Source organism: Pristiophorus japonicus, chromosome 16 (assembly GCF_044704955.1).
Source record: "Pristiophorus japonicus isolate sPriJap1 chromosome 16, sPriJap1.hap1, whole genome shotgun sequence".
Classification (NCBI taxonomy): domain Eukaryota; kingdom Metazoa; phylum Chordata; class Chondrichthyes; family Pristiophoridae; genus Pristiophorus; species Pristiophorus japonicus.
Genome location: NC_091992.1, coordinates 7217534 through 7241669, shown reverse-complemented (window position 1 = coordinate 7241669; position 24136 = coordinate 7217534). Strand labels below are relative to the sequence as shown.

Genomic DNA, 24136 nt, shown 5'->3' with positions numbered 1-24136 from the left:
CTGACTACTATGTGTGCGGGAAGTGTGTTCAGCTGCAGCTCCTGACAGACCGCATGACGACACTGGAGCTGCGGATGGACTCGCTCTGGAGCATGCGCGATGCTGAGAATGTTGTGGATAGCACATTTAGTGAGTTAGTCACACCGCAGGTAAGGGTTAGGACAAATAGTGAATGGGTGACCAAGAGACAAGGCAAGAGCAGGAAGGAGGTGCAGGAGTCCCCTGCGGTCATCTCCCTCCAAAACAGATATACCGTTTTGGATACTGTTGGGGAAGATGACTTACCAGGGGAAGGCACCAGCAGCCAGGTTCATGGCACCATGCGTGGCTCTGCTGCACAGAAGGGCGGGAAAAAGAGTGGGAGAGCTATAGTGATATGGGACTCTATTGTAAGGGGAATAGATAGGTGTTTCTGCGGCCGCAACCGAGACTCCAGGATGATGGGTTGCCTCCCTGGTGCAAGGGTCAAGGATGTCTCGGAGCAGCTGCAGAGCATTCTGGAGAGGGAGGGTGAACAGCCAGTTGTCGTGGTACATGTAGGTACCAACGATATAGGTAAGAAGTGGGAAGAGGCCCTACAAGCTGAATTTAGGGAGCTAGGAGTTAAATTAAAAAGTAGGACCTCAAAGGTAGTAATCTCTGGATTGCTACCAGTGCCACGTGCTAATCAGAGTAGATGGAGCAGGATAGTTAGAATAAATACGTGGCTTGAGCAGTGGTGCAAGAGGGAGGGATTCAAATTCCTGGGACATTGGAACCAGTTCTGGGGGAAGTGGGACCTGTACAAAAGGGACGGTTTGCACTTGGGCAGGACTGGAACTGATGTCCTGGGGGTAACATTTGCTAATGCAGTTCGGGAGTGTTTAAACTAATATGGCAGGGGGATTGGAACCTATGCAGCGAGACAAGACCAAGTAATATGGAGTCAGAAACGGATGGTAGAAAGGTAAAAAGCAATAGTGGAAGGCCGAGTAAACAAAGGCAAGAAACAAACAGGGCCACACTACATCATAATTCTAAAAGGACAAAGGGTGTTAAAAAAACAAGCCTGAAGGCTTTGTGTCTTAATGCAAGGAGTATCCGTAATAAAGTGGATGAATTAACTGTGCAAATAGATGTTAACAGATATGATGTGATTGGGATTACAGAGACGTGGCTCCAGGATGATCAGGGCTGGGAACTCAACATCCATGGGTATTCAACATTCAGGAAGGATAGAACAAAAGGAAAAGGAGGTGGGGTAGCATTGCTGGCTAAAGAGGAGATTAATGCAATAGTTAGGAAGGACGTTAGCTTGGATGATGTGGAATCTGTATGGGTAGAGTTGCAGAACACCAAAGGGCAAAAAACGTTAGTGGGAGTTGTGTACAGACCTCCAAACAGTAGTAGTGATGTTGGGGAGGGCATCAAACATGAAATTAGGGGTGCATGCAATAAAGGTGCAGCAGTTATCATGGGTGACTTTAATATGCAAACAGATTGGGCTAACCAAACTGGAAACAATACGGTGGAGGAGGATTTCCTGGAGTGCATAAGGGATGGTTTTCTAGACCAATATGTCGAGGAACCAACTAGGGGGAAGCCATCTTAGACTGGGTGTTGTGTTATGAGAGAGGATTAATTAGCAATCTCGTTGTGCGAGGCCCCTTGGGAAGTGTGACCATAATATGGTGGAATTCATATTTGGATGGAGAATGAAACAGTTAATTCAGAGACCATGGTACAGAACTTAAAGAAGGGTAACTTTGAAGGTATGAGGTGTGACTTGGCTAGGATAGATTGGCGAATGATACTTAAGGGGTTGACAGTGGATGGGCAATGGCAGACATTTAGGCACGTATGAACTACAATAATTGTACATCCCTGTCTGGCGTAAAAATAAAAAAGGGAAGGTGGCTCAACCGTGGTTATCAAGGGAAATCAGGGATAGTATTAAAGCCAAGGAATTGGCATACAAATTGGCAAGAAATAGCAGCGAACCCGGGGACTGGGAGAAATTTAGAACTCAGCAGAGGAGGACAAAGGGTTTGATTAGGGCAGGGAAAATAGAGTACGAGAGGAAGCTTGCAGGGAACATTAAGATGGACTGCAAAAGCTTCTATAGATATGTAAAGAGTAAAAGGTTAGTAAAGACAAATGTAGGTCCCCTGCAGTCAGAATCAGGGGAAGTCATAATGAGGAACAAAGAAATGGCAGACCAATTGAACAAGTACTTTGGTTCAGTATTCACTAAGGAGGACACAAACAACCTTCCGGATATAAAAGGGGTCAGAGGGTTGAGTAAGAAGGAGGAACTGAGGGAAATCCTTATTAGTCGGGAAATTGGGTTGGGGAAATTGATGGGATTGAAGGCCGATAAATCCCCAGGGCCTGATGGACTGCATCCCAGGGTACTTAAGGAGGTGGCCTTGAAAATAGCGGATGCATTGACAGTCATTTCCAACATTCCATAGACTCTGGATCAGTTCCTAAGGAGTGGAGGGTAGCCAAAGTAACCCCACTTTTAAAAAAAGGAGGGAGGGAGAAAACAGTGATTATAAACCGGTCATCGGTAGTGGGTAAAATGATGGAATCAAAATTATTAAGGCTGTCATAACAGCGCATTTGGAAAGAGGTGGCATGATAGGTCCAAGTCAGCATGGATTTGTGAAAGGGAAATCATGCTTGACAAATCTTCTGGAATTTTTTGAGGATGTTTCCAGTAGAGTGGACAAGGGAGAACCAGTTGATGTGGTGCATTTGGACTTTCAGAAGGCTTTCGACAAGGTCCCACACAAGAGATTAATGTGCAAAGTTAAAGCACATGGGATTGGGGGTAGTGTGCTGACGTGGATTGAGATCTGGTTGGCAGACAGGAAGCAAAGAGTAGGAGTAAATGGGTACTTTTCAGAATGGCAGGCAGTGACTAGTGGGGTACCGCAAGGTTCTGTGCTGGGGCCCCAGCTATTTACATTGTACATTAATGATTTAGACGAGGGGATTAAATGTAGTATCTCCAAATTTGCGGATGACACGAAGTTGGGTGGCAGTGTGAGCTGCGAGGAGGATGCTATGAGGCTGCAGAGTGACTTGGATAGGTTAGGTGAGTGGGCAAATGCATGGCAGATGAAGTATAATGTGGATAAATGTGAGGTTATCCACTTTGGTGGTAAAAACAGAGAGACAGACTATTATCTGAATGGTGACAGATTAGGAAAAGGGGAGGTGCAACGAGACCTGGGTGTCATGGTACATCAGTCATTGAAGGTTGACATGCAGGTACAGCAGGTGGTTAACAAAGCAAATGGCATGTTGGCCTTCATAGCGAGGGGATTTGAGTACAGGGGCAGGGAGGTGTTACTACAGTTGTACAGGGCCTTGGTGAGGCCACACCTGGAGTATTGTGTACAGTTTTGGTCTCCTAACTTGAGGAAGGACATTCTTGCTATTGAGGGAGTGCAGCGAAGGTTCACCAGACTGATTCCCGGGATGGCGGGACTGACATATCAAGAAAGACTGGATCAAGTGGGCTTGTATTCACTGGAGTTCAGAAGAATGAGAGGGGATCTCATAGAAACGTTTAAAGTTCTGATGGGTTTAGACAGGTTAGATGCAGGAAGAATGTTCCCAATGTTGGGGAAGTCCAGAACCAGGGGTCACAGTCGAAGGATAAGGGGTAAGCCATTTAGGACCGAGATGAGGAGAAACTTCTTCACCCAGAGAGTGGTGAACCTGTGGAATTCTCTACCGCAGAAAGTTGTTGAGGCCAATTCACTAAATATATTCAAAAAGGAGTTAGATGAAGTCCTTACTACTAGGGGGATCAAGGGGTATGGCGAGAAAGCAGGAATGGGGTACTGAGGTTGCATGTTCAGCCATGAACTCATTGAATGGCGGTGTAGGCTCGAAGGCCCGAATGGCCTACTCCCGCACCTATTTTCTATGTTTCAATGTCTATGTTGGACCTCGTCGTCTATGTCTGCCCTTGTTGACAGTAGGCTCCCGAGGTATGGAAAATGGTCCACGTTGTACAAGGCCTTGACGTGGATTTTGATAACCAGGGGTCAGTGCTGTGTGCCGGGGGCAGGTTGGTAGAGGACCTTTGTCTTATGTAAGGCCCATGCTCTCATATGCCTCGGTGGAGGTGTTGACGATGGCTTGGAATACGGCCTCTGAGTATGCGCAGACGCAAGCGGAGGATGGGATGACCTTGGATCTGGCCTAGTCTGGTCTCTTGGGATACAAATATATACAGTGGTGGTATAAAAATACTCTTACTTTTGCTGTTGAGCTAGCCACGCGGTTGACTCTTTCTCGCAAGCAGCTTTTATACTGGTAGAATTTTAGTTTGGATTCTGGTGGACCAGAGTCTGTACTGCGAAATTCAACTTGCGTATCCTGGTGGCGGATCTGCACACCCAGTTTTCTGTGGATCCATGCATTTGACAAGAGAGATAGATTTAACAGCTTAAACTCCAAGGCAGCTACCGGAAGGTGGCCTCTTGGAATACAAATATATACAGTGTTAGTATAAAAATACTCTTACTTTTGCTGTTCCCTCTCCCTCCCTTCCTGTGGGGAAGTGCTTAATCTCCACTGGTGACCTGCTGGCCAAAGGTTAGAAATTTTGAGTGATGGACCTCTTGGGTGTGGAGAGTTGGGCAAAGCAAAGACCTATATTTTACTGTTCAGCAGCATAACATGCTAGTATGCCAACACACCATGGCAACACGCTGCCTAGAAAATTCAAAAGTTTAGCTCTGATGTTACGAATATGGGGAATAAAAGCATTAAGAAACTTAATTACATAGAATTTACAGCACAGAAGCAGGGCATTCGGCTCAACTGATCTGTGCCAGTATTTATGCTCCACATGAGCCTCGTCTCGCCCTACTTTATATCACACTATCGACATATCCTTCTATTTCTTTCCCCCTCATGTACTTATCCAGCTTCCCCTTAAATAAATCTGTTATTTGCTTCAATACTCCTTGTTGTAGCAAGTTCCAGATTCTCACCACTCTCTGGGTAAATAAGTTTCTCCTGAATTCCTTATTGGATTTATTAGTGACTATCTTTTATTTATGATCTGTAGTTTTGATTTCCTCAAGTAGAAACATCTTCTCTACATCTACCCTATCAAACCTCATCATAATTTTAAAGACCTTTATTACATCATCTCTCCACTTTCTCTTTTTCTTTCCATAGAAAAGACCCCCCAGCCTGTTCAGTCTTTCTTGGAAATTATAACCTCTCAGTTCTGGTATTATCCTTGTAAATCGTTTTTGCACCTTCTCCAGGGCCTGTATGTCCTTTTTGTAATATGGAAACCAGAACTATGCACAGTATTTTAAATGGGATCTAACCAGGACTCTATATAACTTTAATATAACTTCTCTGCTTTTCAATTCTATTCCTCTAGAAATGAACATCAGTTTACATGTTTTATGTGTTTTTAATGTATTTTTAATGTTTGTAACAAAACTTGTGGTGTTTTCCTGAAGACTCTAAAACATTAGAAATGTTTCAAAATTGCCCACTATTTGAAAAGAGAATGTTGAATGATATAAAGTGAAATGAGAGGAATTTATGGAACCATAGACTGCTGCTACTTCTAAGTTATTTTTCTTGGAACTTTGTGCTATTTTTGGGGAAGTTATAACTATTTGATCATATTTCTTCTAATGGGTCGATGATACAGTTGGCAAAATAGTAGCAATGGAATTAAAGACAAAGTAATTGCCTATCGTTTTCTGTGGACAAAATATTAATGAGTTGATAGATTTTTGCAGTGAAATTGAGTTGTTAGAAGTGCCATCTTTGTGATCAACACCATCAAAACAGATGAACCATTTATTTGGTTTGCTGTTTATGGGACCCTGCTGTGCGCAGATTAACTGCCTAATTTGCCTACATAACAACTGCGATGACATTTCAAAAGTAATTAATTGGGTGTGAAGTGCTTTAGGTTGTGTGAAGGGTTCTTTCCCTGCACATAAATATCAGAGCTGATCAAACATGAACAGAAGAGGAGCAAGCAAAGACTGTCAAATTCCACTCTCTTTGTGAAACTGGAAACCTTGTTGTCCAATTTAGAACTGACACAACTCCTGGCAGTTTTAAGTGTCAGCTAGATTTAGAATCTGATGCAAGTGTTTAAAGAAAGAACTTGCATCAGTCTCGAACCTTTCACAATCTCTGGAAGTCTTAAAACAATTTACAATCAATGAATTACTTTTGAAATGTAGTCACCTGTTACGTAGCTAAACACCTCGCTCCAAGCACTGGCACCTGTTCGACTATGTCATCGTCCGAGCCAGGGATCGCAAGGATGTGCGCACCACCCGCGCCATGACAGGAGCCGACGACTGCTGGATGGACCACCGCCTAATCCGATCCATCATCGACATCGACATAGCCCCAAAGCCAGAGGGGGCAGCAGAAGCAGTGCTGCAAAAAAGTCAATGCCGGAGCACTTAAGGACCCAGCTAAGAGAGCCCTATACAGCCAGCGTTTCACAGCTAACCTGGCGTGCCTTTGACGACTCCGAGACGCAGAATGCCCACAGCGCATGGCCTGCCCTCCAGGCCTCCATAACCAGTGCCTGCAAAGAGACGCTCGGTTACTCAACCAGGAAACACCAGGACTGGTTTGATGAGAATGATCAGGAGATCCTGGAGCTAATGGATCGCAAGCGCAGGGCATTTTTGAGCCTTATGTGGGAGCAGCAAAGCAACATTACAGACAGCTCAAGGCTGAGGTCCAACAAAAAACCCGGGATCTAAAGAACAGGTGGTGGATGGAGAACGCACAGGAGATACAGCAGCTGGCTGACAACCATGATGTGCGAGGATTCTTCAGTGCAGTCAAGGTCACCTACGGGCCAAACATCCATGGCTCCATCCCACTGCTGGCCAAGAACGGTGAAACACTCATCAAGGACACCGAGGTAGCCAGGGCCTGCTGGAAGGAGCACTTCGAAGATCTCCTCAATCGAGACTCTGCCTTTGAGTCTGTTCTCGACTCCATCCCACAGCATGCTACCCGCCACCACCTCTGAGACCCCAACACTGCACGAGGTAGAAAAAGCCATAAGACAGCTTAAAAACAACAAGGCTACTGGTGCGGACAGAATCCGTGCTGAGGCATTGAAGTATGGTGGAGAGGAATTGCTGGCGTGAATACACGACCTCATCTCTCTCATCTGGAGGGAGGACAGTATGCCGGGAGATCTTAACGATGCAGTAATCGTGACCATCTTTTAAAAGGGGGACAAGTCTGACTGCGGCAACTACAGAGGAATCTTCCTCCTATCAGCCACTGGGAAAGTCATCGCTAGAGTCCTCCACAACCATCTTCTTCCCGTGGCCAAAGAGCTCCTCCCGGAGTCGCAGTGCGGATTTCGTCCCCTCAATGGACGACACAACGGACATGATTTATGCAGCGCAGCAGCTACAGGAAAAATGCAGGGAACAGCACTAGCCCTTATACATGGCCGCCTTCGACCTTACAAAGGCCTTTGACACTGTCAACCGTGAGGGTCTATGGAGCGTCCTCCTCCATTTCAGATGCCCCCAAAAGTTCATCACCATCCTCCGCCTGCTCCACGATGACATGCAGGCCATGATCCTTACCAACGGATTCATCACAGACCCAATCCACATCCGGACCGGGGTCAAACAGGGCTGCGTCATCGCCCCAACCCTCTTCTCAATCTTTCTCGCCGCCATGCTCCACCTCACAGTCAACAAGCTCCCCGCCGGAGTGGAACTAAACTACAGAACCAGTGGGAACCTGTTCAACCTGCGCCGTCTCCAGGCCAGATCCAAGACCATCCCAACCTCTGTCGTCGAGCTACAGTACGCGGACGATGCCTGCGTCTGCGCACATACAGAGGCTGAACTCCAGGATATAGTCGATGTATTTACTGAGGCGTACGAAAGCATGGGCCTTATGCTAAACATCCGTAAGACAAAGGTCCTCCACCACCTGTCCTCACCGCACAGCACTGCTCTCCCAGTCATCAAGATTCACGGCGCGGCCCTGGACACTGTGGACCACTTCCCATATCTCGGGAGCCAACTATCAACAAGAGCAGGCATCGACGACGAGATCCAACGCCGCCTCCAACGCCGCCTGAGGAAAAAAGTGTTTGAAGACCAGGCCCCCAAAACTGCCACCAAGCTCATGATCTACAGGGCTGTAGTAATACCTGCCCTCCTGTATGGCTCAGAGACGTGGACCATGTACAGCAGACACCTCAAGTTGCTGGAGAAATATCACCAACGATGTCTCCACAAGATCCTACAAATCCCCTAGGAGGACAGGTGCACCAACATCAGCGTCCTCGTCCAGGCTAACATCCCCAGCATTGAAACACTGACCACACTCGATGAGCTCCGCTGGACAGGCCACATAGTTCGCATGCCAGACACGAGACTGCCAAAGCAAGTGCTCTACTCGGACATCCCCACTGACACTTGGGAGTCCCTGGCCCAAGACCGCCCTAAGTGGAGGAAGTGCATCCGAGTCTCAATGCCGAGAGCATGCAGAAATCAAGCGCAGGCAGCGGAAAGAGCATGCGGCAAAACAGTCCCACCCATCCCTTCCCTCAATGACTATCTGTCCCACCTGTGACAGAGTCTGTGGCTCTCGTATTGGACTTTTCAACCACCAAAGAACTCACTTCAGGAGTGGAAGCAAGTCTTCCTCGATTCCGAGGGACTGCCTATGAGCTAAACACCAGCACACAGCAGGCCTCATAGTTCGCATGCCAGATACGAGACTCCCTAAACAAATGCTTTATGCGGAGCTCCTGAACGAGCCAAAGGTGGGCAGTGGAAACATTACAAGGACACCCTCAAAGCCTCCCTGGTAAAGTGCAGCATCACCACTGACATCTGGGAGACCCTGGCCGAAAACCGCCCGAGGTGGAGAAAGTGCATCCTGGAGGGCGTTGAGCTCTTCGAATTTCAATGCAAAGAGCATGACGAGGTCAAGCGCAGGCAGCGGAAGGAACACACGGCAAACCAGCCCCACCGACCCCTTCCCATGACAAATGTCTGTGGCTCTCGTATTGGACTGTTCAGCCATCAGAGAACTCACTTTGGGAGTGGAAGCAAGTCTTTCTCGATTCTGAGGGACTGCCTATGATGATGAAATTTAGACTAGGAGACTGGGAGAACTACCCTGCTCTTCTTCGGAACATAGGAACAGGAGTAGACAATTCATCTGCTCGAGCCTGTTCTACCATTAAATTAGATAATACCTCATCTGTACCTTAACTCCATTTATCCATTTTTGACTCATATCCCTTGATACCCTTGCCAAATAAAAATTAGCCGCTCTTAGTCTTGAAAATTTCAGTTAACCCGGCATCCGTAGCTTTTTGAGGGAGAGAATTCCACATTTCCACTGTGTGGAAAAAGTGTTCCTTGATTTCACTCCTAAATTGCCTAGCTCTAATTTTAAGATTGTGCCCCCTTGTTCTGGATTCCCCACCAGAAGAAATAGCTTCTGTGTATCTACTCTTATCGAATCCTTTCTCCATTTTAACCACCATAATTAGATCACCCCCTCAACCTTCTAAACTCAAGGGAATACAAACCAAGCTTATGCAACCTGTCCTCATAATTTAACCCTTTCAGCCCTAATATTCTGATTAACCTGCATTGCCCCCCCACCCCCTGCTCACCAAGGCCAGTATATCCTTCCTGAGGTGCAGTGCCCAGAACAGAATGCAATATTCCTGTTGGGGTCTGCCGAAGGTTCGATACAACAAAACATAACTTCCTCCCCTTTACATTCCAATCCTCTTGAGATAAAGGCCAACATTCTAGTAGCTTTTTGATTACATTTTGGCGATTTGTGTACCTGGACACCCAAGTCCCTTTCCCCTCCATGGTTTCTAGCCTCTTGCCATTCAGAAAATATTCAGATTTTTCTTTCTTGGTTTCAAAGTGGATTACCGCACAATAGCCCAGATTGATAAACATCTGCCACAGTTTGCTTCTTTGAATAATGTCATGGGATCTTGTACATCCATTTAGACAGCTTACCACTTGCATTCTGTGTTCATAGAATAAAGTTGGTTCTTCTAATGCCTCTAGTTGAACTCCATACAGGAATCTTATTCATGCTGATGTCTCCTGGGAACTTTGCACAGTTGATATTAATTCTAAGGAAATACTGGCCATGTTATTTCTCACCGATAGTTGCTGAAAGCCAGGTGTGAATTGAGTTGATGGTCTCATTCCATCGAACTAGTATACTTGAATGAAGTTTGTGACACAAAACTGCTTTTAATTCCCGAATCTCATCATACCGTGATTATCTCTTTATTTTCTCACTCTTGTTTTCATGAATTCGTTTTGTAATTACTGAATGCATGCTGTGAGTTTTTGTAATAAATCCAGTAACATTTTTTCAAAGTATATTGCATCTAACCTGAAATATAGAAGCTCACTTTCACACTCCCACATCTAATTCTAACTGACTTTGTTTCCTTTTCTTACTTTTATACATCAGCCAGCAGATTCTCTCATCAGTGTTTTCTGGTGTGGCATCTCTATTTACTCCCTTCGCCTTCATTGGTCGAGCACCATTTATGTTTGGAAAAAATATCAGTAGTTTTATTCCCAGGTTTCTGTCAATGTTGATCTGAAACTGGCCCCAGGAAGGGTGTGAAGGTGGTGCAGGGCAATTTTCTATCCGATTTCCAACCTGCCCACCCCTTGTAAGAATGCGTTAGCATTCTGTTTACAACGTAACTGTAATTGACAGAGGTATGAAATTACTGAATTATTGGTATTAATAGCAAGAAACATTTAATCAGGATAAAGCAAGTGCCAAGTTGAGATTTTAAGTTTAGTGTGATTTATAGATCTTTATCTGTTTGAGCAGATGGCATTCTTCTCGGTGTTTTTTTTGGTACATATTCTATAATTGACTTGAAGGCGACACTGTCAAAACTGAGTGTGTCGTACAGTATTTCTCTCCTTAGCTTAACATAAGAAACATAAGAAATAGAAGCAGGAGTAGGCCACCTGGCCCCTCGAGCCTGCTCTGCCAGTTAATGGCTGATCTGATCATGAACTCAGCTCCACTTCCCTGCCTGCTCTCCATAGCCCTTTATTTCCTTATCGCTCAAAAATCTGTCCATCTCCACCTTAAATATATTCAATGACCCAGCCTCCACAGCTCTCTGGAGCAGAGAATTCCATAGATTTACAATTCTGAGAGAAGAGATTCCTCCTCATCTGTTTTAAATGGGCGGCCCCTTAGTCTGAGACTACGTCCCCTAGTTTTAGTTTCCCCTATGAGTGGAAATAACCGGCGCTTTGGAATTGCTATTGAAACCATTTATACCTTTGTGAAAGAAGGTTAGTGTTCTGAAAACTCTAATGATTTTTCTACATGTCTCTAGAGGGAGTTACACACCAAATTTGTCTATATTGTACCATCACTATGCCTGCTTGAACACTGAGTGATTGATACTGTCACTGGATCAAAAATAGAAAATCCTCTCTTTCCCAGTACTGTCATCCTCCCTTGATGAGCACAAATGTCTATTATCATCTTTCACTCCCTTAAAAATAATGAGAAACCTTTGAGAAATACATATTTGTTTAATAAAGGGCATTTTCTAATAACTTAGCGTAGCACAAATACGAGATGAAAATTGATGCAAGCCACAACCTAACTAAATGTCTGTTCAGAACTCGGACTACAGCAGAATTCCAAGGGGTTCTAAAAGGTTAAGCACAAGGGGCTTCAGCAGAAATGGTAATTTTACGGTAAAATTACAGTTTTCGCTGCGCTACCATTTTTAGACCTAACTTTCAGCCTTTAAGTCTGCGCCATGGGTAAAGTCGGCGTTGAACGAGGATTCGTGGCGCAAACCGCGAGTTTCGGCAACTTTAGTCCGGGGCCGGTAGCGCTGCAAGAGAGGCCTTGGGAGGAGGGGAAAACAAAAACAAAAAATTGCAAAAAACATTCACAAAACATTAAAAAAAAAACCCTTACCTACTAAATCGCTAAAAAATAATTTAAAAAATAAAAACTTTAACTTACCTTTTTGCAGGTCTTCATACTTACCACTGCTGGCAGGGTTGACCCTGTTGATATTCTGGTGTGGCGTAAGGGTGCAGGAGAGTGCTGAAAGTGCGACGCAAATGCATTCTGCATCGTTGCATGTCGGTGCATCTCTCCCCGGTGGTACGTGGAAGCGCCGCCACAAAGAGGTGCCCGAGGATCCTGCCGACCGGGTTTTCGCTGCGGAGGGTCAAATCGCGGCGAAAACCCGGTTGCAAAGCCGCCGAAAATCCAGCCTTGGGTGTTAATTTTTGATCTTGTTAGAGTAAATGAGACTATACAAAGGCATCAACATGATTTCTTGAGCTTTTAAAGTTACTTTGCAACAAGATTATTCCTGGTTTATAAATTCTTAAAAAAACAAACTTTTAAATGCTTTATGCAAATTTTGCAGTGGCTCAGTGGTGGAAATCTGACCTCTGAGACAGAAGGGTTATTGGGGACAAGCCCCATTCCAGAACTTGAGCACTTAATCTAGTGCAGAACTGAGGGAGTATTTCATTGTCAGAGGGTACTGTTAAACTGAGGCCCCTTAGGCAAATGTAAAAGATTCTTGACTGGTTATCGTGTAGGTTTTGTGACTTTAGTGTCAAATATATGCAAAAGCTGCAATGCAACTAGAGAATGAAGCCATCAATCTGTTTCTACCTTCAAGTGCCCCTGCTACTTGCAGCTATGCTTTTGTTAACTAAAGCCCCAAATAGGTGAAAGCAATGCTACTATTAATTATAGCTGCTTAATGGTGATTTTATTTGAAACAATGAAGGCTGCAAAAAGGTAGCGCTGTTTTTCCAAATACACACATTTACACACAACTTTTAATAGTTTTAATAAGGATAGTTATATGATCGTAAAGGATTGCATGAGTGACTCCAAAATTGCAGATTTGTCTATACTAACCAGGTGGCCAACACAGATCAAACTGATTCTAAAATCAAAACCGAAACCTGCCATCAATCCACCCTGCTTCATCTTCGGTCTTCGTGGTCAGCTCCAGTAACCTATCAAAAAGTAAATGCTATGAAACAGCTCACTTACCAGCGCTGTGTATATTGCTTTTGATGCCTCTGGCCACCTATCTCCTGCTTACCTCTCATTTACTTTGAGCCCACCTGCTTCCCACACATTCCCTACCATTGCACCTCTTTTGACCCTTCCCCCCACTGATTGTCTCCGGGTCTAGACTGCTGTCGGCTCCCTTCCAGCTGTACCGCTTGTGCATTCTTGCTACCTCAGACCCACTTCAGTTTCAGGGCCAGCAGAGTTTCCCCTGTGTCTTTGTGAGCAAGCTACTGCTCCACAATTGGTTTAGCAGTTTGAAGCACCTATGTCGGGTCAGTCAGTGCTGGGCAGATCAACTGATTTTGCCACTGCTTCAAATAGTAAACCGAAAAGTAGCCGGATTGGTGCTCTGTAAATTAGCTTGTCTGCCCACCCCAACATTATGCAAGCCTGTGCAGTTGCTTAAAACTCCAAGCCTGGATGGAGGCACCTTGAGCAAAGGCTGCTAGTGAGAAGAATAAAATACGTTTTTATAAAATGGTCTTAGCTGATGTCCTTTTAAAAGGATTGTCCCCACGTGAATATGTTGCTTATTTTCCATTGTAAGATTTCCATTTATAAACAACTGACTCCACCTTTTTTTTTGAAGAAACCAGTTCTTGTTAACATGCTGCATACCTTTGTTGTACGTTGGTTTAGGATGATCCTTTCTTTCATCTCTGCAGTTAAGATTTTATTGTTTTTTTTTCCTATTATAGGGAAGGTCATGCCGTTACTTTCTGGGTGTCCATAAAATGTCTGAACAGAACTCTTTACAATGGACTCACGGTATGCCTTTGGCTTGGGACATTGAAGAGTTGGTGAGCCTTGGAAAGAAGCTTCGTTCATGTGCATACTATGCAGCGCGTGAGTTGATGCAAGAGGCGGACATTATATTCTGCCCATACAATTATCTAATGGACCCACAGATAAGGGAGAGTGTAAGTGCTTTTTAAATTAAAATATTTATCTCACAATTTTGTTTTCCTCACGGACCAGACTCGTAATCTGCATTTTGTATTATCGATTGCTATTGCTTCTTTACATTTGTTTTTTGGTCTTGTGATAGATGAAGATTAACTTGACTGATCAAATCGTTATCCTTGATGAAGCACATAATATTGAAGACTGTGCACGGGAGTCGTCTAGCTTTAGTGTCACGGAAAACCAGCTGTTGATTGCCCGAGAAGAACTGGATAGCATGGTCAACCAAAACATCAGGAGAAGCAATCACGAGCCACTGCGTGCAGTCTGCTATAGTTTTACCAAGTATGCAACATTTGGCTTGTATTGAGTTCTATTTAAATATATTTATTAAGTGTTTTTATTTTTAATTATCTCCTAATGCTTGATGAACTTGCAGTGAGAAAACTGCAATTGTTGATCCTTTAGTGTGGATATCATTACATTTCAGCTACCTGGAGCATCAGAAATGTTAGTGATATCTGCTCCTTGTTTTAAGCAAAAATGTAATAAAACTGCTCCCACAAGCTCCATAATGTATATATTATTTAAAAGAGCATATATGGGAGTGATTACAAGGCTGCAGTCTCATTTTGTGGATCAGATGATTGAACTAATTGCTCTTCACTGTCCCAGTGTGTGACATCATATGACTCCCTGATGAGATTATTGCTCTGGTATTTACTATTCTTGTGCATTCAGTTTTAAGACTTTTATGAATATATGAACAATGACAGACAGGTAAAGACTCTCTGGTCCATCGAGCCTGTCGCACCAAATTGAGATACCTTGTGTATCGCAACTTATAACTCCACCCCACCCAAAACCATGTGATCTCCTGGGAGAGGCAAAAAAACAGATTTTAAAAACCCAGGCAAATTTGAGGGGAAAAAATCTGGGAAATTCCACTCCGACCCATCTAGGCCATTAAAACTAATCCAGGAGATCACTCTGGCCCTGAATTCCCTGTAGTACCTACCTTCTCTTAAGAGGTGATCACTGCCCCAGCCAGAAACCAGTCCAACTCTCGCTCGAAGAAATTCAGTAAGTCCGCGTCCACCGCAGGAGACCCCTGTTCCAGAGGTCCACTATTCTCTGGGAAAAGAACCATATTCTGACATCTAACCGAGATCTAGCTTTATACAACTTAAATTTGTGACCCCAGTCCTTCCTAACCTATTTAATTGAAACAAACTGACAGCTGGAACACAATCTATTCCCTTCATTATCTTGTAAACCTCAATCAGATCCCCCCAAAGTCTACGCTTCTCGAAAGTGTAGAGTCCTAACTCTTTTAGCCTATCTTGATAACCAAGATGCTTTAGACTGGAAATTAGTCTAGTGGTGCCCATCTGCACCCTCTCAAGCCTCAATATCACCCTCCATGTGAGGAGACCAAAACTGGACACCGTATTCCATGTGCGGCCTGATTAAGCTCTTGTACAGGGACAAAATAATATGCCTCGTCTTGTACTCAGTTGTCTTCTAGATACGCCCAACACCCTTTTTGCTCCAGCTATCGCTTCAACGCATTGCTTCACCACATTGCTCATGTACCTTTTAAGGATGTATGCACTAGAATGCCCAACTCTCTTTCTATCTCCACCTTCTTTAAAGCCTTCCCCTGAAAGGTGTACGAATGTTGCCCAGATGCATAACACTGCACTGAATTGTACATAATTTTCCAGTCAAAAGCCCAATCTCCCAACACATTAAAATCTGCCTGGAGCATCACCTACAGTCCTAACACTTGCACAGGTCTTGGTATCATCTGCAAATTTGCAGATTGTACTTCCAACACCTACATCCAAACCATTAATAATGTGCAATATTGTAAATGACAGATACTGCTAACTTTATCACTACCTTTCCCTCCAAGAAGAAAACTAAACTGCCTACTCTGGATTAAAAATGATGGTCAGTCCACAGGTTAATGTGTCCAGAAAGCAAACTAACCTACATTTGTTTTTTCTCGGGGGTAGTGAACTAATTAACTTTGGGTTTTCTCTCAAATGTCTTATACAATTTGCTTTTTCTCAGATCTGTGTAAAATAGGCAGATTGTGCTGAGAGGAATATTGGTTTTCCTAAAGAATCGGGTGTCCAACCTTTGAAATCAATGAAATAAAATAATTATTTTTTATTTTTTATTTAAAAAATCGAGAGAATTTTTATCATGGAATGAAGGAAATGAAATACCACAATATAAAATTAGTTTTTCAGGGCCAAAGAGGCTGTTCAACAGTAATTATGTATGCCATTAAATACTCAGTTACACTTCATTCAACAAGTTTTAACTTTTTTAGGGGTTTTACAGCGAGAATTGTGCATAAAAAGATGAAGTTCATATCAAATCCGTGATTTCCAATTGATTTAATTATGAAGACTGCAACAGCACACCCTGTGGAGGAGCGGGGAATCACTGACAGCAACTTCTGGATTTCCGTGTTTAACTGCGCATGTGTGGACGCCAGAAGCTGCTCTCAGTTTTACAGTGTAATGGCAGCGAATGCTGATCGTTTTGCCGTCATTACAACCTCAAATTCTGGGCCATTAAAACCTGACTCATCAATGACTTTTGACATGTTTAGTTTTCAGTGATTTATTTAAAATCCAATTGTATTTTTTCATTCCCTCTCTGATTCTTTCTAATTCTTCCACTTTCCTTGATTCATTCATCCCTTTCCTCCTCCATTCCATAGTTACCTAATGTTTTGTTTCCTGGTTGTTTTGTCTACTTGGGAAGAAATACAGATTTTCTTGACATTGCTTTGCTTCATGATACTTTCGCTTCTTGGATCATTGGCATTGATTTTGACATGACACTCTGGTGCCATGAAGGCAGAACTTCAGTGGAAGTGTTATGAAGCTCCAATTCATTTTACATCCTAAATGGAGAACATAATACCAGCTGACCATTGTTCAGTATAGACCGATTGCTAATCAATAAATTAGTGATGGTTTTGTAGAGTTCGACAATAGCTATTAATGGCTGATTGTGTAAGTTTCTTGTTTGTAGCTGGCTAAAGGAGAGTTCTGGCAAGCTGGTGGAGAAGGAATATGAAACATCCTGCAAGGTCTGGAATGGGATGGAGGTGCTAAATGTTTTTCATAACTGGGGATTAACCAGCGCTACATTTTCCATTTTACAGGTAAATTGGTTGTTTAATAAGAGTAGCGGAGCTTTGATAAAATATGACGCCTTTGATAATGTATGAAGCTCTCTGTATTTTCAGGTTTTGAACTTTGTTTGTGGTCCTTATCTTGCTCCCCTTACCACAGTCGGACTAAATGCTAGCTGAGACTTCAGTGAAAAGAACTTCCATAGAATTAGAGTTCAAGCAATGCTGCTGTAAACTAGTGTTTAGACCACCAACATTGGCAGTGATTCCACACATACTGAGTTGGTACCTTAAGACTATTGTAGTAACTTCCAAGAGATATCTGGTAGTCCCCACAGCGAGGAAAGGAGAACTGAAGGCTGTGGTTATATTGCTAGGTGCCGACTGTGATTTGTAACTGGCAAGATACTTGCTACGTCGTAGACTGGCTGCGAAAGCACCTTCCCTGCCAGGAGAGAGCTCCGTGCATAAGCATTTAGTTTTCATTTTTAACTAGTTGATTTCCTGTGGCATTAGACACAGGAGTCAAGACCAAATGTAGTCTTCAATGGGCTTAAGAGGCTGGAAGGACAATTGAACCATACCCTGCAGATTTAATTCAGTTCCCATTTTAACAGCATATATTCTGTCCTTATTTTGTATATTTACATGATAAATTCCTATGTCCATGTTTATATGGAACTGCCAATGAAAACCAATTACACCCTCCTCCCTCTGGAGGTGCTGCAGCACCGCAACTGATGGGGTGTTATAATTATAGTGCAGCAAGTTTACATAGGCTGTTTCTGTTGTAAATGTGGAGGTGAAACTAGTTAACAGGTAGTGCATGTAAGATATTTAATATATCATAGATGGTTTTAGAGTGTGAGTGGGAATGTTTTCTCAAAGCACTGAAAAAAACCTCTGCTTAAGTTAATGAAGTGGCCAGAAAAACCATTGGCTACCTGAGCACTTTTTAAATCTGGCTTGAAACCACATTAGGGTTATAAAGAGAAAGAAAGACTTGGATTTATATAACGCCTTTCACGACCACTGGACGTCTCAACGTGCTTTACAGCCAATGAAGTAATTTTGGAATATAGTCACTTGTAATGTGGGAAATGCGGCAGCCAATTTGCGCACAAGCAAGCTCCCACAAACAGCAATGTGATAATGACCAGATAATCTGTTTTTGTTATGTTGATTGAAGGATAAATATTGCTCATCTTCAAAATAGTGCCAAGGGATATTTTACGTCCAGTTGAGAGAGCAGATGGGGCCTCGGTTTAATGTCTCATCTGAAAGATGGCACCTCTGACAGTGCCACAGCACTGCACTGGAGTGTCGGCCTACATTTTTTATGCACAAGCCCTTCGAGTGGGATTCGAACCCACAACCTTCTGACTCCGAGGTGGGTGTGCTACGCACTAAGCCACAACTGACACAGCAGTTATAGTCCCCATGACATTGGGACCGGAGAGGGTCTTGCACTGCTCTCATCTGGAATCCGGTCAAAAGCTGATTCTAGACTTTGTACTGTTATCTTTGCTTCAACAGGAGTGCAGGTGAGAATATACCACCTTACCACCTTATGGTCAATTACAGGTATTACTTGCTGAGACCTGCCCCCTCTCAGTAAAGGATGGTGGATGAAGACCAACAAGAAAGGAGAAGGGGAGGAACAAAATACAGCATAAAAATATAAATAGCATGTATTTTTTTTAATTCTAAAACTTGGTTATTCTTCTGAATAACAGGTTTAAGGTTCTGCAGTACATTTATTATTGGTAAATTGCTTCAGCATTTCCACAATAAAAACGATGGAGCCAGCTTCCCAGGTTTACTTCTGTGGTACAGGTGGCCTCAACCCAATGACTGATTCATAGAAACATATTTTTATCGGTCTACAGTTGTTGGTTCCCTGTTGCTTATATTTAGGAGTGCAACCTATGGAATGAGAACGGCACATTTGCAGTCAATTACACTCTTTTAAAGTAATTGTTTTTACAGTGCTGAACAGTCTACGACTACAACTGCTTGTATTCGGAAGTGCAGTAACTTAATGTAGGTGATTAATGGGCAAAAGTCATAACCTTATCAGTAGCCTGTTAATACTGTGCTAATTGAAGCGGTGTTTCCTAATATTGTATATATGAATGAACTTTTGATGTGCAGAAATGCCTGAATGCTGTGTTAGAGAAAGAAGAGAAGGTACATGTGTTGAATGGACAGCAGGAGTCGGTAACAGTCCCAACTGTAAGTGCTTTAACACAGATGGTGCTGAAAGGACTCTTTATGGTGCTTGATTTTCTCTTCAGGGACAGCAGCAGGTGAGTGCTGGAATCTTTTTGATGGACCTGTTTGGACTTTGGTAGCTGTGGTTTAAAAAAAAAATAACCTACTATTAAAATGTGTTGTAAAATTTAATAATTAATTGGACTATCTTTCAATAAACATTTTTATACTTTGTTTAGCAAGCTAACTATAAATTTCAGTCTACTTGTAATTTGAGCAAAATCAGATTGTAAAGTACAATTTCTAACCATAGTGGGATCTCCAGTATCTATGCTCTAATCATCTGACAGAGTTTTGTAGGACAAAGCCTTGCGAGAGATGACACCTCATTGCAGTTCACAAAAATCAGACTCCTATCTGACATAAATCAACCACAGAATAGAAAAAGGATTAGATTTACACTTGTTACTTGTATTGTGCTTGTCTTTATTCCCATCCTTAAGGTATTGGAGTACCATTCATGTAAAACCAAAGTCTAGGGAAGCTTGTTTATCTGCTAATTTCCATTATCTATCATGGCATTCCTTTCCACTATGGTCGATAATGAAGTTTCCACTGTATTTGGAAAGCTGCATGTGGGTAAATTAACACAACAACAACTTGTGTTTATATAGCGCCTTTAACATGGTGAAACGTCCCAAGGCGCTTCACAGGAGTATTATAAGACCAAACATTTGACACCGAGCCGCATAAGTAGAAATTGGCACAGGTGACCAAAAGCTTGGTCAAAGAGGTAGGTTTTAAGGAGCGTCTTGAAGGAGGGAAGAAAGGCAGGGAGTTCCAGAGCTTAGGGCCCAGGCAACAGAAGGCACGGCCACCAATGGTTGAGCGATTATAATCAGGGATGCCCCAGAGGGCAGAATTAGAGGAATGAAATGCAGGCTTGGGGGGGGCTGGAGGAGATGACAGAGATAGGGAGGGGCGAGGCCATGGAGGGATTTGAAAATAAGGATGAGAATTTTGAAATCGAGGCGTTGCTTAACTGGAAGTCAATGTAGGTCAGTGAGCACAGGGGTGATGGGTGAGTGTGAGTTAAGACACGGCAGCCGAGTTGTGGATCACCTGTAGTTTACGTAGGGTAGAATGTGGGATGCTAGCCAGGAGTGCGTTGGATTAGTCAAGTGTAGAGGTAACAAAGGGATGGATGAGGGCTTCAGCAGCAGATGAGCTGAGGCAAGGGCGGAGATGGGCGATGTTACAGAGATGCAAATAAGCGGTCTTAGTTATGCTGCGGATATATGGTCGAAAGCTCATTTCAAGGTCAAATATGACACCAAGGTTGCGAACAGTGTGGTTCAGTCTCAGACAGAAGTTGAGGAGAGGGATGGAGTCAGTGGCTAGGGAATGGAAAGACAAGACAAGAGAAGTGAAATTATCCAAATATTCATATTCTAAAATGGTAAAGAAAATATTTTTCTCTCAAAGCAATAATTGGGCACTTAGATCATACTGTCCACTTAATTGTCTGAAATTAACAATAATAATGAAGTGGTGAGATTTTATGCAAGTCTGATGTGGAGAGCTATGACATGCCAGTCTCTCAGCAGATAGTTGTGGGTTAATTTTTTTTGTGAACTTCGTGCTCATCAGGGTAAGGAATGTCAGTGCTGGGAAATGGAAAACTCACTTTCAGCTACTCCCCGTACTCTGCCCAAGCAATCTGCTTCAGTCCCGATCTCGGAAGAGCAGTACGTACTGCAGCAATGTAATGTTTTCCCACTCTGAATACCAGATATCCTTTATGATATTTGCTGAATTAATGATAGTTTGTGTTGTGGCAGTCTCAATCCAGTCCCTCCCAAGCCCCCTAAAAAAAAACTGGATTGAGATTACAGGCAAAAACCAGAAGATTTTAACCCTGGTCTCCGAGGTGGAGCACCAGTGTCTAATCCTGTACAACAAACCATTTCCCCAAGTGGTTGTAGAATCAAGACCCAGAATTGTGCCTTTAAATGTTCCTGCAGTGGTTTGGAATGAGTTTTATTAATGAAGCTGCCTACAATGAATGGGGGTGTTTCATTTTGATTGCTTCCATCTGTGGATGAAAGTAAATGTGGTTTAAAGTTTTGGGTGAAATGTGAACATTTTAGAAAAGCTGATTTTAATTAATTTTATAATAATTGCGTGCAAGTTGGGTTTTATCATTGCTCACCTGAATTACCCCATGAGAGCAGTGTCTCACCTTGGGGATAAAAAAATGACATCGTCCATTTCACTCCAAGGTAAATTATTGGCTGAATATGGAGCTATATTTGCGATTTCAAAGTCATTTCTAACTTTGCACACTTTATCATTCTGGCTAAGGGAAGACTGTGATGCTATAGGAAGTTGCATTCTTTTAACAATTAGTATATTAACAACAACTGTTTGTGTTTTTTGAGGGGAGGGTTTCTGTGATAAAACATTTGATAAGGTAAATTGTTGCCACAGATTTGCGGATGACTATAGGGTGGCAGTGCAGCAGACTTACACATGGACCAACCAGCCAGATTGTCCTGATGAAAATGGTTTCTTTGCACGCCCTCGAAATAGGAGAGGTTCACGCAAAAAGACAGCTGTACTGACCCTGAACTTTTGGTGTTTAAATCCAGCAGTGGTGAGTACAGTATTCCAATAGTATAGTTTCCGTATTTTTTTGTTAAGTTGCACTGTTAGAAAGTCAGATAGTTCTGTGCGTAAGTATGCAAATTGAAAATACTACATTTTTAAGGCACGTGCAATTAAACCAATGTCTTGTGATTTACCATAAAACTGGTTATGTTTGTCGGGATTTTAATTTCACTGATGTTATAAATTTATCTCTCTTCCCTCTATCCTCCATTCTGTCTTCCCTCTATCCTCCATTCTGTCTTCCCTCTATCCTCCATTCTGTCTTCCCTCTATCCTTCATTCTGTCTTCTCTCTATCCTTCATTCTGTCTTCCCTCTATCCACCTGCTCTCTCTTCCTGCTCTCTCTTCCCTCTATCTTCTGCTCTCTCTTCCCTCTATCTTCTGCTCTCTCTTCCCTCTGTCCTTCCGCTCTATCTTTCCGCTCTCTCTTGCCTTTATCCCGCTCTCACTTTCTCCACTCGCTAGTAAGATTAAGATTAGAAACTTTCTGATTGGTGGATTTTACTTGATACCTATCACACTATGCTACACCTTTTATGTTAAACCACCTAACAAGAGTCTCTGCAGTTTAGTTTATTTACAGAAACTGAAATTAAAATGTTTTCAATTTATTTTTCTCTAGGCTTTTTCAGATCTCAATGGCGTAAGGACAATTGTCCTAACGTCTGGAACATTGTCCCCGATGGACTCATTCTCATCGGAGCTGGGCGTGAAGTTCAGTATCCAGCTGGAGGCTAATCATGTCATTGACAACTCCCAGGTAACAAGACGCATTATTTATTTCCCAACTTAAAGATTTGATGAACAAGTGAACAGAGACAGCCTTGAAACTATAAATGCGCTTGTATTAAGATGCAAGTGTTTGTGATGAGTCTTGTATCCAATCTATATTAAACTGTTTATTTAGTATTGATATTGCAGAGAAGGGAGGAAGGGGTGAGGAGAACAGTGATCTTCTCTGCAAATTCTCTTCCGTTTTTCTTACTCATGAAGTGGTAGACAAATATAAGCAAAGCTCCAGATAAGCAATCTTGACTAATTGATATATTTGTCCAATCTGCACAAATGTATTCCATTATATTTTGCATAAAAAAACAATTGTTTTGAAAAAGAATTATTCCTAAAATGTAATGTTTATGTATTAATCTAAGGCTGGTTCATAAACATGTATGTGGAGATCTAGGAATTATTCTCTGCCTTAAGCACTCAATTAAATATAAATCCTTAACTTCATCTGCATGGAATCTATTTGTCTAGTTACAGATGAGACTAGATGGGTGAAAGAGTTAAACAGCTAGAAACGAAGCATGAATATAATCCACATACACAATCCATTAAATGGGTTCAAAGTTATGTAGATGCACCACAGGAATGTTTGAGACTTCATTAGTTTTATGTTTTTAACTTGAGATTATGCCATCTGGTGAGGTCTGCTAATGGCATTCTTTATTTTGGTTAACTTGAAATAATGAACAGCACACATTTTATACAGAACAGAACATGTGTGTACTTAGCTCTTATTTAAACCTTATTAATAAATGCTGCATTAGATCAAAGCAAACTAGGGGTGAAAATTGCACTCGTCTGCAAAATGTTAGTGTAGAAAGTTGACTGGTAGACCACCAAGGTAATGCATACAGAAGCAGATAGCATGGTCGGCAATAAAACAGTGATTATATACTCTTAAAATTTGCATATAAAATGTTCTGCTATCATTACATTGCAAAGCTGTGTGTAAAAAGCATGGGCTTTTTCCAAGTCTATTGTTGGTGCACCTAAAAGTATTAGATGGGTGGAAGCTTTCAACAATCCTCCAACAAGCTTTCATTGATTAAAGAGCGAGGGTTACCAACATTATGCTCGTGCTCCAAGAGCAGTTCGGCAGGAATGTCTGCCTGAAGCTCTGCTTGCACCTTTTATATCCCTAAAATTACATTTAGTTCAGGTCAGGGTGAAAGCAATTGAACAGAGCACCTGCAGGATAGTTTTTCACCTGTACGCTCCTGCTTGCTACTTCACTTTTCAGTGAGAGAAGAACATAATGATGCAATCCA

General features: G+C 42.6%; 1 protein-coding gene across 3 annotated transcripts in view; it reads left to right on the top strand.

Moving 5' to 3' along the window:
* The window catches only part of brip1 (BRCA1 interacting helicase 1), a 533845-nt gene that overhangs the window by 52442 nt on the left and 457267 nt on the right, over positions 1-24136 (top strand). For all 3 annotated transcript variants that reach the window (XM_070856933.1, XM_070856935.1, XM_070856934.1), the window contains exons 8-13: positions 13833-14054; positions 14183-14382; positions 17095-17227; positions 19352-19506; positions 21902-22067; positions 22705-22842. In XM_070856933.1, coding sequence (XP_070713034.1) covers positions 13833-14054; positions 14183-14382; positions 17095-17227; positions 19352-19506; positions 21902-22067; positions 22705-22842 — 1014 coding nt within the window. The remainder of the gene's footprint in view (positions 1-13832; positions 14055-14182; positions 14383-17094; positions 17228-19351; positions 19507-21901; positions 22068-22704; positions 22843-24136) is intronic.